General features: G+C 36.3%; 1 protein-coding gene across 1 annotated transcript in view; it reads right to left on the bottom strand.

The window, feature by feature from the left end:
- The window catches only part of Cngb3 (cyclic nucleotide gated channel subunit beta 3), a 139,011-nt gene that overhangs the window by 58,964 nt on the left and 67,284 nt on the right, over positions 1-12,763 (bottom strand). The window contains exons 7-10 of the mRNA XM_038348355.1: positions 7,030-7,080; positions 5,204-5,290; positions 2,128-2,192; positions 1,311-1,433 (exon numbers count right to left, since the gene is read on the bottom strand). Of these exons, the coding sequence (XP_038204283.1) occupies positions 1,311-1,433; positions 2,128-2,192; positions 5,204-5,290; positions 7,030-7,080 (326 nt within the window). The remainder of the gene's footprint in view (positions 1-1,310; positions 1,434-2,127; positions 2,193-5,203; positions 5,291-7,029; positions 7,081-12,763) is intronic.

Genomic DNA, 12,763 nt, shown 5'->3' with positions numbered 1-12,763 from the left:
CATGATGTGAATGAGATCAAGGAGAAGATTATGGGATGGTTTGGAGGGAGAAAAGGGAAAGGGGAAATGATGTAATTGTAATATTAAAAGTATTTAGAAAACAAGTTCAGGTTAAAAGTAAAAAAATATTTATAATTCTGTATATGTAACTGACTTGCTTTGAGTAGTGTGTATTTTTGCGAGATACTTTTATTTTCTTTGCTTTCCATCCCTTGGTTGCTATGTGTTGCCCTTCAGAGGTATTCTGTGATGTACTCTTTCTTTCTAGTGAATATATTGCCTTTTAATGTGTCCAGTGTCATTTCCCTGGAGCAGAGAGTTAGTGTAGTTTACTTTATCTTAGGCCTTGTATTGACGTAAAGGAACATTTTGCTATTAAATAACTCTATTGTCATGATTGAACCCTGATTCTTTTGCATTAGAAATTTCAAGTGACCTGTTTAATTCATGAGGTATTTGCTGCGTAATTGTCAAGTTTTATTTATGATTATTATTATTCTTTATTCAATCTAGTTAGTGGCTGTAGCTGACTCATAAATCCATGAAACCTCTCAATGATCAATTAATTAGCTACTATTGCACCTGCCCCCTAAATAATTAACATTAATCATTACTAACAACCCTCATTAAAGTTATTAAGTTAACTTTACCTAAATAAAGTTACCTAAAATAAAGGCTTACAAACTTCTTGATTATGGTTCACAATAAAAATCACATTTTGCAGACCAATCTAGGATACATACACATAGACACACACACACACATGCATACACATTCAACCCTGCTGTGTATCAGATAACCCCTTATAGTTTCTATTCTATTTTATGCTTCTTTACTTGACAGCATACTAACACACAAGAGAGATTTTACTGCCTATGCAGTGACATAGTTATTGGTAAGCCGCCTAAGTGTCTGTAATCTTTTATCCATGCTTCAGTAAATAATCCAAATTAAACTCATAAGCACACACACAAATGCTTGGGTACGTACACACAGGCAAACACATGCACACGCTCATGCTTGCATGCACACACACAGGAAAACACACAACACACACATATGCGATCACACATAACCTGAAAGTAGAAGAGGAACTAGTTGGGAAGAGGACAACGGGACCAATGGGAGTGGGAAGAGGATAAACAAGAGTATTGGGAGGTGTGGATATGTGGATATCTTGAAGAGATGCCATAAATAAATTCATTATTATTTAAAATTAATATATGCTTATAAAAACTCAGGAAAATTTTGGCTTATAAAATTCATATACCCAAACTGAAAATTAAGAAGAACACAAAATTATTACTCACTTGTTTCCTTCACCATTATATACCCATTTGGTTGTGCCAATTCCTTCATAGTCTGAGGCCCAGTAATAAATACAGGCGTTAATGTGCAGAATAAACAGCAAGTAGCCAGTTGTTCGAATGATTCTGTCAGAAAGAATAAATTAGAAAGTAAGGGTTGACATTGTTTCTGGAAAGCAGCTGTCTTCAACGTTTTTGTTTGCTCTGTGTCTCCAATGAGCCATCTTGCTTTAGATTTGCCAAGTGTCAACTCTCATTTGCGCAGTAGAAAGAGAAGGTGACATCACATGTTGTCTGGCTGCAGAGTCTTGAATGGGCTTGACAGAGTGTAAAAAAGTCTTCATTTCTTTGCACAGATGGTGTGAGTCAACTCTGTGAAAGACGTGCCTCAAGGGTCACCTCTTCATCTGATTCCCATAAACTATGCCACACGGGTTTACCTGGGCATCTGAAAGGCTCAGAGGACTTCAGGCTGTGATGAACTGTGACCGAAGGGCTCTGTGCTCATGTAGTTCAGAATGACAAATGAGTGAAATTTAGACTAAGCCTGAATCGTCATGAGGGATGGAGAGCTGACTTGTAAGAGTGGGCTTGTCTTTACTGTTTAAGTCGAAACACAGTAGATCCTCTTTCCTACTCTGGCTTCCTTACTTTAATCTGACTTGAAATAGCCCAATTTACTTTGTATAATGCATTTCTTTTATAGCAAAATAGAAAATGACCCATGTTTTTGAGCAGTATGTCATTGTCTCCTAAATGCTGTCTATAATGTTCTGCTATAATTTTCTCTACTTCCTCCAAATATACCAATGATACTCACCTATAGACATATGCTTTGTCCATTATAAACTCCAGGCGATTATTAAACTCAAAGAATGAAGTGTACTGTAAAAGAAATAAGCTGAAAATGAAAAAGTAATTTAACTGCATGTTTATTTGCATAAATCTATTAACATTTTATTCATTGAAAGTAATTTTATTCATGTCCTTAAAGACATGTCATATTTAGTGGCATTTTCTCTTAAAGGTGCCCTTTAACACTCTGCCAAACTACAGAGCTTAATGCTTTATTTTATTTCTAGCCTTTGGTTTCAGTCTTATTTATGATGCTTGTTGAAAATCAATAGTTTTTTCTAATGCATATAATAAAACTCCATTTTGCCATGATTAAAATCACACTCCCAAAACATAAATGAAAGAATAAAAATATATCGTTGCTAACAGTAACTTTATTTTTAGGAAGAGATGGCAAATTGTATATATATTTTTTTTCAAAATATAAAGTCCACTAAGCATTAGCAAAGGCTTGTTGTGTTCTGTTAGAAGGTTCAACAGCTTCATGTGATCTAATCCAAATAGAGTTGCTGTTTCCCTGAAGGTTCTTTCTCAGATGTGGCACATGTACACAAAGGGTACTCGGCTGTACACAAAGGGTACTCGGCTGTACACAAAGGGTACTCGGCTGTACACAAAAGGTACTCGGCTGTTAGGAAAAGTGAAACGTTGACATTTTCAGGAGAAAGGATGGAACTAGAAAAAATTATACCGAGTGACGTAACTCAGGCCCAGAATTACAAATGCTGTATTTCTCTTTTATTGCTACTTTTGTATCAGTTCTCACTTCCCTTAGACACTCTTTTCCTGTCCTCTCTTCCCTCCTTCATTTCTATAGGCAATAGGGTGTGGAATAAAGCCACAGACTCACCATGAATCCTGAGCTAAATGCCAGCCCTTCTGGTGATGTGTATTTATCACTATGTGACTCTACTGCGTACCTTGCCTCCATGGCTACAAAAGGACATAATAAACTGTATCCCTGAAAAGAGTGTATGAAGGTGTTCACTGATATGCTGAATGTGCTTGGGAGGGGAAATCTTATAGACAGGGTCCTCAGAGAGTACTTGTTTCAAATATCACCCAATTTACATGTGACTGCTGTACCTCTGGAGTAAAAACATAATATTTTTAATGGTAATAAGTCTTTTTTAATGGTAATAATTCTTAAACTAGAAATATACAAAAATGATTTGCTCTTTTTCCCCCACAGAATTCCTAAAAATATCCCTCAAAAACTCCGATTGTGATTATTTCAATGTTTGATAACTGTTTATTGGGCTTTTACTAGAAGTTTGCTCAAAGGTCATTGGTGAGAGCTAATATGTTTATAGAAGAGAAAATTTGTGTTCGTAGCATGTTTTTCATTTCTATCTGGAGACAGGAACATTACAATATTTACCTCAGAGAACTGTCCATTCAAATAACACCTTTGTAAATAACTGAAAGATAGGACTATGCAACTAGAAAAACATCAGTATTGATTTATATAACATCCCGCATTAAAATGCTGTCTGTGGAAGGCTCATATCATATCAGAGATACGGTATGAACAATCATTATTTTATAAGCATTCATTAAAAAGCCATGTGAACTCCAAAGTCCACAGAAATCTTTTTAAAAATTGGTTATTTTTTTTAACACATGACTTCTGAACTTCCCTGTGAGATTCCAAGTTTGACAGGATGGTGATCTGGTGCTAGACTTCTTGGGATTATGTTCTGCCTCGATTTATACTCATATTACAAAGTCACACCAGCAGCCTCTAGAGTTTTCTTGGGAATATGGAATATAGGCAGGACTCTTTAAACTTAGAAAAATCATAGGCATAGGAGGAAAGCTTTTTGTGCCTGATCTCTATCTACCAATATTATATCATATAATCTGGAGTAAGATGAATAACGCCTACATTATCAGTGTGGATAAGCAGGCTTTCCACTATGCTGATTCTCATCTACCTCACTGATAACATAAATGTGTTGGGAAGACTAAAATAGATAATGGAAACAAATTGTGTACTTTGCAGTTTGCCATAGCAATTGCTACTGTAGGATCCATCCATCCATCACTGTTGCTAGGTTATGCTAGAAAGATAATCAACTTGCTTTCTCAGGATGCAAGAAAATAAGCAATTAAATTAATTTATTAAATCATTAAAATCTTTTGTGTTTCTTTAAAGGAAGATGACTTTTGAGGTACAAGTTATCATTAGTATTCTTTTTTAAAAAATGAGATTTATTTATTTTTGATATTTTTAAAAACATGTGTATATGGGTGTGTTGCCTGCATATATATCTGCACCACATATGATACCCACAACTGACAGAGGAGGGAAGCAGTTCCCTAGGAAATGGAGTTACCAAACATTGTTAGCTGGTGTGTGGGTTCTGGGAATTAAACCTAAATCCTCTGCAAGAGCAATCCGTACTCTTTAACAACTGTTATTCTTAAGTATTTATATAAAAATCATTCAGATTTTCCTCTAAATTGTATAAGTGACTCAACAAAGCTGAGTTTATGAAACATGCATGTCTTAGAATATTATAGAATCTCAGGTAAATAAAAACTTAGAGGTGACCCCATTTACCCCTTTATTTTACAGTCTAACATTTCAAATATTCAAGAATTCTCTGATAAGACAGGATACAGGAAAAAATTAAATTATAAAATATTTATTTGTAATTATAGTAATCTTAAGATGTACAAAAGCACTCTTATTTTTGGTTTTAAAAATATCTGTTGTAAAGAAATGGAGGAGCCATGGGATAGGGGTGGAAATGAGATGAAGAGGGGAAGAGGGACTGGGAGGAGAGAAGAGAGGAGAAACTGCCTAGGATGTTAAAAAATACTTGTAAGATAAATTAGAAGCAATTAGGAGTCACTTCCATCAGTAGAAGCAATGACATTCTTCTATTATTTATTTAAAAATTCATAATAGTGATGAATACTAAGAAATAGGCCATTCAGAAAAAGTTAAGAGTACTGTAAATTTTAGCATATCTAAACTTGCTTCAAGACTTCCTTTAGGAGAAGGAGAAGGCAGCTGAATATAGTTTCTTTACCTTTAGTATCCGATTTGTTCTAAATATTGGATTGAACCCAAAGAAGATGTAGAGAACTTCAAATGGCATTATGGATATGACATCCATCTGTTGAAAGACAATAGTCATATAATTATGTAGAGTTTGTGTACTTCCCTGTGCTTAGATTTGTACCCATGCCAACATGTAAACAAGCTACTTCTCTGCTGCTGTGATAAAACACCCTGCAAAGTAACCTAAGGACGAAAAAGTTCCTTTTAGCTTATGGATTTAGAGGGTTACAGTTCATCACAGTGAAGAGGACATGGCCTTGACAAGAAGGCATGGGGGTGAGGGCAGGAAGAGAAAGGTGGCTGATCACAATGCATCCTAACTCACGAAGCACAGAGTTAACAGAAAGTAGAGGCCCAGAGAGCTATCACACTCAAATTGGCCTCCAGTGTGGTAATTCTTCTAGCAAGGCTTCACCTTTTAAAGGCTCTACAACCTTCTCCAACTGACCCAGTTCTAGGGACCAAGTGTGAGTTTACAGGAAACTACAATACTATGCAAAAGTTGACAATCCATGATGAATTATTTACTATTTAATCCAAAATTGCTTTCAGTTAAATATGCATGATGCCATTTATAGACATTAATACCATGAGAACAAGGATACTAGTTTGTAGTCTGCCAGTATATTTTATTTTTCCCTACATGTATTGGAGCTATCCTTAGACATCATCTTTGCTCAGATTTTTCTTATCTCATATAGTTCAGTGATGACATAGATACTAATGTTAAAACACATTTTTATAGTCTTTGAAACATGAGATTCCAGAATATAAATCAAATGTATTTTTGATTTTGTTTGAAACTCTTATAAATTCATTGCAATGAAACTGTTTTATGGTCCATTCATTCCTCCAGTGCTCAGAGTGGATTTTGTCATTCTGGTTCATCTAGGTTCCTCGGTGATTTCTATCACTGTCTTCTTTGGGTTGTTTTGCTACCAACTACCTGGTAGGAAAGTTTCTATCAGAGACTACACAGGTTAAAAGAGAGATAGAAATCTGCTCTGTTTACAATCAATCAGCAAAGCAAATGAGAGGAAGTATTGAAAAGCACTGTGATATTGTAGCTAAAATATTCATTTTAAAACTATTCAAGCCTTCTTATACCTTGGTAATCTTATGACACTCCTTAATAATCACCATAATTTTGTTTACTGTTTAAAAAATATTTTTAAAAATCTTGTGTGTGTGTGTGTGAGAGAGACAGAGACAGAGATAGATAGATAGATAGATAGATAGATAGATAGATAGATAGATAGATAGATAGATAGATACCTAGTTTAACAATACTGAGTGCTTGCTCTGGCAGTAATTTTGCTAACAGACTTTAAAGAGCTAAATTATTGTCCTTGGTGAGGGAGGCTGGAGTCATGCAATGGCTTAGGTAACATTGGGTAACCCCATGTCTGCCTGCTTTTCAATTAGAAGACAGATTAAGAGATAACTATAAGGCATAAGATCATGTTTTTATCTGAGAGTAAGAGATACTATGTCATCTAAATAACTGCTTCTTTTGTTTAGTCTGCTCATATGAAGAACAGGTAAGAATAGATATAATTTTGCAGACTTTATAACACCACATCACATGAACAGCAAACTAGAATTCTGTGGACTAATACACCCCATTTTCCCCAGTTGCAATTTAACTTGGAATTTATATTTGGGCGCCTACTTACTTTGGCTTTTACATATTTAAGCCTCAATTTTCAGATAGAGGGAAATGCACGCAGAATAAAATATGGAGTGAAAATGGTTCTGCTTAAGCGTTTCTGGGCCTATTTGTGAGTCACCTACCTGAAACTTTGTAGAACTTCTGTAGTGTCTCTTCAGCTCATTTGGATCTACCTGTAATACATTTATATCATGATTATGTTCATCAAATTTCATTTATTAGTCTTTTTACAGTAATTTCCTTCTCCTATTTTTCTTAAATCTTAGCCTATAATTATGTTATCATTATACAGCCTTTTGTATTTTTAAAACAAATAGCTATTCATGGTGCTTGTTTTCTTTTTATTAATTTCACATATATTTTTAGCTAAACATTTTATATGGTATATTTTTATCATATTCTTTTCTTTCCTCCAATTCTTCCAAGATCCTTCCCACCTCCATAGACACCTAACTTCATGGCCTTTCTCTTAAAAAAAACAAGAAACGAAAAACAAAGCACAAAAATCCAGACAAAAAACAGTAAGACAAAGCCAAACCAAGGCAAATCAAAAATGCACACATACAATAAGAAACACAGAGAATCTGTTTTGTTTCCTTTTTGTTATTGTCCTCCAGTTTAACAGGAATATCAGGAGAGTCAGTCATATTATTTTAATACATTCTTTTCTCATATCCACCCGTAAGCAGCAGGAGTTTGGTCATAATTTGTCTTCCTACTTTTTTCATAACAAAATAAACAGTGCAAAGGCCACACAGGAACACTTAACAGCTGTGTTGTGGAAATCAGGATATTTTATTTATCATTGTGTACGTATTTGTAATGTGTGTGTGTGTGCGTGTGTGTGTAGATCATAGGATATTTTTGTGGGGTTAGTTCTTCCCTTCCATCTTTACCTGGGTTTGAGAGTCAAACTCAGTTCACCAGACTGTGTAGCAAACACCTTTTACTTCTTGAGCAATCTTGCCATTCCCTTGGATAATTTATTTAAAACCAGGCTACCTGGCTGAATTATAATCTCTTTAAGGACAGGATTGACTTTGCCAGTTGGGTAACACAATGCCTGGGATATCCCAGAACTCAGTAAATATTTTGTGCATGAAGAGATAGAGGAATGAAGAAAGATATACAAGTTTTGTAGTGCTTGGCATTTTCTGGAATAATTTTTTTTTAGACTTCTTTTTCAAGGAAGCAGAAATGCCACTCGGTTTGCCTGCACGAGTTGCTTACAATCAGCATTTTGGTGTCTTTCTTGGACTCACTCTAACATTACATCCAGGAGCTAGACTCAACGTTATTCTCCAATCTCTTCAAGCCTAACTGTGAGTTCCTTGTGCTGCATATTCTCCAAGCATGCCTATTCATATCCATGCTGTTAGTCAGCCTAGGCTATGCTCTCTGCCTTCCCTGTTCAGTCTCTCTCTTGGCAGTGGTACTCTTCCTTATTCATTACACAATGGCAGACAAAGGTCTCCGTAACTAAGAGACTTAATCCCTATTTATGTCTAATTCTCTGACTCTACATGATTTTGGGGGAAAATACTCAAATTTCCTTTTATGGTTAGCTAGGCTCAGCTCTTCTTGTCTCAGCAATATTTTCAAGTTCCTTATCCTTCTCTATCTCTCAGTTTCTCAAATGTATCAATTTCTCACTTGAATGCTTTTGCTGGGGTTGTTCCTGGAGCCCAGATCATGTTTCCTATTATTGCAAAGGTGGAAGAGTACCGAGAGTACCAGCTATCTCTCAGGATAAGATGACCTCTGTTAACACGGGATAGAAGTTCACCGTATTTCATTTATTTGTTTCTCCTTCAATCCTGAGCTATGTAAAACAGTCAGACATACTCTTTTGTTTTTTATGTTTGCGGGGGAGGGAGGGTTTATTTGGTTTAAATTTTCACATCATAACCCATCACTGAAGGAAATCAAGACAAGAATTTAAACTGGACAGGAACCTGGAGGCAGGAGCTGATACAGAGAACATGAAGGGGTGCCACTCAATAGCTTGCTCCACCTGGCTTGCTCAGCCTGCTTTCTTATAGAATTAAGGACCACCCGCTCAGGGTTTTCTCAGTTTCTGACAGGTCTAGCCTTGGTAGGTGCTTGATAAATGTATACTATGTATCACAGGAATACAAAGGCTATTAATGTTAACATTGAGACTAAGATTCAATTTCAGTTATGTGTAGGAAGAAATTTCTTATAAACTCTTAATTACATTATTAGAACTTGGGCATATAGTAGCAGCATCATCTAACAATTATCATTCATGTTATTTAATATGGACATTTTTAATCTTCTCCAAGTAATGTTTAAGATCAGTTAGTTGGGGCTGGGTAAATTGTTCGTTAGGTAAAATGCCTGCCACGTGAGCATGAAAACCCGAGTTTGATGGTCACAGTAGCATGTATCTACAAACTCAGTGCTATGTGTGCATTTGTAGGAACAGACAGGCAAATCCCTGTAGCGCATTGGCTAACCAGTTTAGCCAAATCTATGATCTTCCTGTTCAGTGGGAAACTGTCTCAAAAAATAAAGGTTGAAAATAACTGAGGAAAGACACCTGATGTTAACCTCTGGCCTCCATATACTTGTTCACACACACACACACACACACACACACACACACACACACACACACACACACACACACTCACATGTTGACAGGGGTTTTCTGTCCCACCTGATCCCTATCTTGCTCAGTTCTTGAAGTCATTAAGTCTCAAAGAAATCACACAGAGGTCTACATTAATTTTAAACTGATTGGCCCAGTAGTTTAGGCCTCTTATTAATTAATTCTTATAACTTATATTAGCTCATAATTTTTGTCTATGTTAGTCACTTGGCTTGGTAACTTTTTTGGCGAGGCAGTCATATTTTGCTTCCTCTCTGTCTAGGTGACAACTGCAGACTGAAACTTCCTTCTTCCCAGGATTCTGGATGCCCTGCCTCAACTTCCTGCTTGGTCACCCCGCCTATACTTCCTGCTTGGCTACTGGCCAATCAGCATTTATTTAAAATACAAGTGATAGGGTACAGACCATTGTCCCACAGCACGCATGAAAACACACACACACACACACACACACAGATACACACGTATAGACACATACATGTGCATATGTGCACATATGCAGACACACAAATTTGCACATGCATTTGAACACAAGGACACACACAGACACACATAAACATCACATATGTGTCATATTACTCATCCCGATTTTCCAGGCAACTCTGTTCCTAGCCCCTCTCCCCCTATTATGGTTATACTTTTTACTTACATACATGTGGTAAACTTTTACAGAAATACATTAAAATTTATATAAGCTATGCTCATGCAATGACTATGGGGAGAAAAGACTATTGAGCCACAGGTAGTTAGGCATGAACAGGTTTCATTGGTAGCCATAAATTTTGTTTCAAGAAAGATTGAGTAAAATGAGACAGCTCCATCATGGCTTCTCTGATAGAGACAGACACAACTCAAGTGCCAAGCAGCTATGATAAAACATTGCATTCCCCCACCAACTAGGAAGTTTTTTTTAGCATTTCAATTTTATTTTATTTTTTATGTTTCGTTTTTTTATTTTTTCTTTATTATTATTATTATTACTACAGATTTTCACCTCCTCCTCTCCTCCTATTTCCCTCCCCCTACCCCCATACCCCCTCCCCCTCCCTCTCCAGTCCAAAGAGCAGTCAGGGTTCCCTGCCCTGTGGGAAGTTCAAGGTCCTCCCCCCTCCATCCGGGTCTAGGAAGTTGAGGATCCAAACAGATTAGGTTCCCACAAAGCCAGTACATGGAGTAGAACCAAAACCGAGTGCCTTTGTCCTTGGCTTCTCAGTCAGCTCTCCGCGTCAGCCACATTCAGAGAGTCCGGTTTGATCACATGCTCCATCAGTCCTAGTCCAGCTGGCCTTGGTGAGTTCCCATTAGATTAGATCGGCCCCACCGGGAAGTGTTTTTTTTAAATCACATTTACACCTTCCCTTTCAGTTTATGATTCCATGACTGAATAAATGTAAACACAACTAAAAATGCTTGATTAAAGGAAAGTGGCATTTAGCAATTTTAAAATCCCTGTTCTTTTGAGCAGTAAATAAATTTGGCACCATTAACCTTAAGAGGATCAGTCTGTTTACTAGTGACAATTAGGCACTTACTTTTAAAATGTCACCCTATTTAATTCCTTCTCTCTTTTAAGCCTGCTTATTATGCAGACAGAATTTCTTCAGGGGAGGCTTACTTTAGGAAGGGTATGCTAATTACCCCCAAATCCCATCCTAGCTGATAGTCTTAGAGGATGCTCTACTCAGATGTTACTATGTTTACTCATTATTTACGTCCTCTGATTAACAATTCTGCAGTTTAAAACGGAACAGAGAGAAACACTTAAAGAAGAATATTATGTGAGGCTGCAATTAAAGAATTACTCAAAGAAAGAAAATCCTTGAGCCAGATTTATCACACATTTCTTCCTACAAAAATGTCTTGAATATCTTTGAATTCCAAGGTTAGATAGAAAAATGGATAGAACAGTGTTCCCATCTTTCAGGAACTCACTATCAGGTAAGAAAGACAACTAAAGAGGCATGGAGGGCATGCTAAAAGTGGGGATGTTTATTCATTGCATTCCTCTGACAATTTACATCTACCAGTTATATCTTGGGGTATGTGTACATATCATTTTATTCAATCTTTATCATAGATTTATAAAATAGGAACTATTTTCACCTTAAAAGTAGAAGAGATTGCTCAATAAAAGAGTTAACTTAATTTCTTCAAATAATACCATTAGTAACTTAAGGAGTGAAATTTGAGCCTGGTCTGTTTATTTTTAGTGTATAATAGTTAACCTATGTTTTATTTATCAAATTAAATAAAAGAAATATCATCAAAATATCTAGAGTACAATGAAATGAGTAATCCTTTTCAGGTCACACACATATATATTGGTTATTCAAGACAGGGTTTCTTTGTGTAACTTTTGGAACCTGTCCTGGAAATTGCTCTGTAGACCAGGCTGGCCTTGAACTCACAGAGATCTGCTTGCCTCTGCCTCCAGAGTGCTAGAATTAAAGGCACGTGCAATAGCCACCTGGCTATAAACAGTAATTGTGAGGTTTGAGTGTTCAAAGTTGTATCCTATAACAGAAGACCTAACAGATGTGATTGTTAGCGGGCATTAATCATTTCATAGATCCTTCATGGCTATTGGGTTTATTAATCAAAAGCTATAGCTGTGTGTTTTATCTAGCACCCAGTGCTGGCCTGTGAGCTTGCTCAATGGGGAAGGGCCCACCCACTAAGCCCCAAAAGCCCAGGATCTACATGATGGAAGGATAGATCCATTCTTCCTGCAAGTTGTCCTCTCACCTTTTCACACATACACCAAGGCACCCATGTCATAGACACACACACACACACACACACACACACACACACACACACACACAATATATATATACACACACACACATATATATATATATATATATATATATATATATATATATATATATATTGAATAAGTAAAATGATATTCACTACTAACTTGACTTCTACTACATGGAAGGGAATTTTTATAATGAGGTATTTTTGTTGTTGGTGTTTGGACCTCTATGTAGCGCCATTTTCAGAAGACATTGTGAGTAATGAACATGCACAGATCTCCTGGTTTCTTTCATTGTGACTGTTTGCACCTCAATCTGTTTTCCCTAAAAATACTTGCAGAACTAATATTACCATGTTCTAGCCCTGGTACAGCATATATTATAGTTAATACAATGCATGTACAGAAGGTAGGTAAGTATATCTACCTAGTATATGTAGGCATTTAAATGTTTGTTGAG

The sequence above is a fragment of the Arvicola amphibius genome, chromosome 11 (assembly GCF_903992535.2).
Source record: "Arvicola amphibius chromosome 11, mArvAmp1.2, whole genome shotgun sequence".
NCBI lineage: Eukaryota > Metazoa > Chordata > Mammalia > Rodentia > Cricetidae > Arvicola > Arvicola amphibius.
This window is presented reverse-complemented; position numbering and strand designations above follow the sequence as displayed.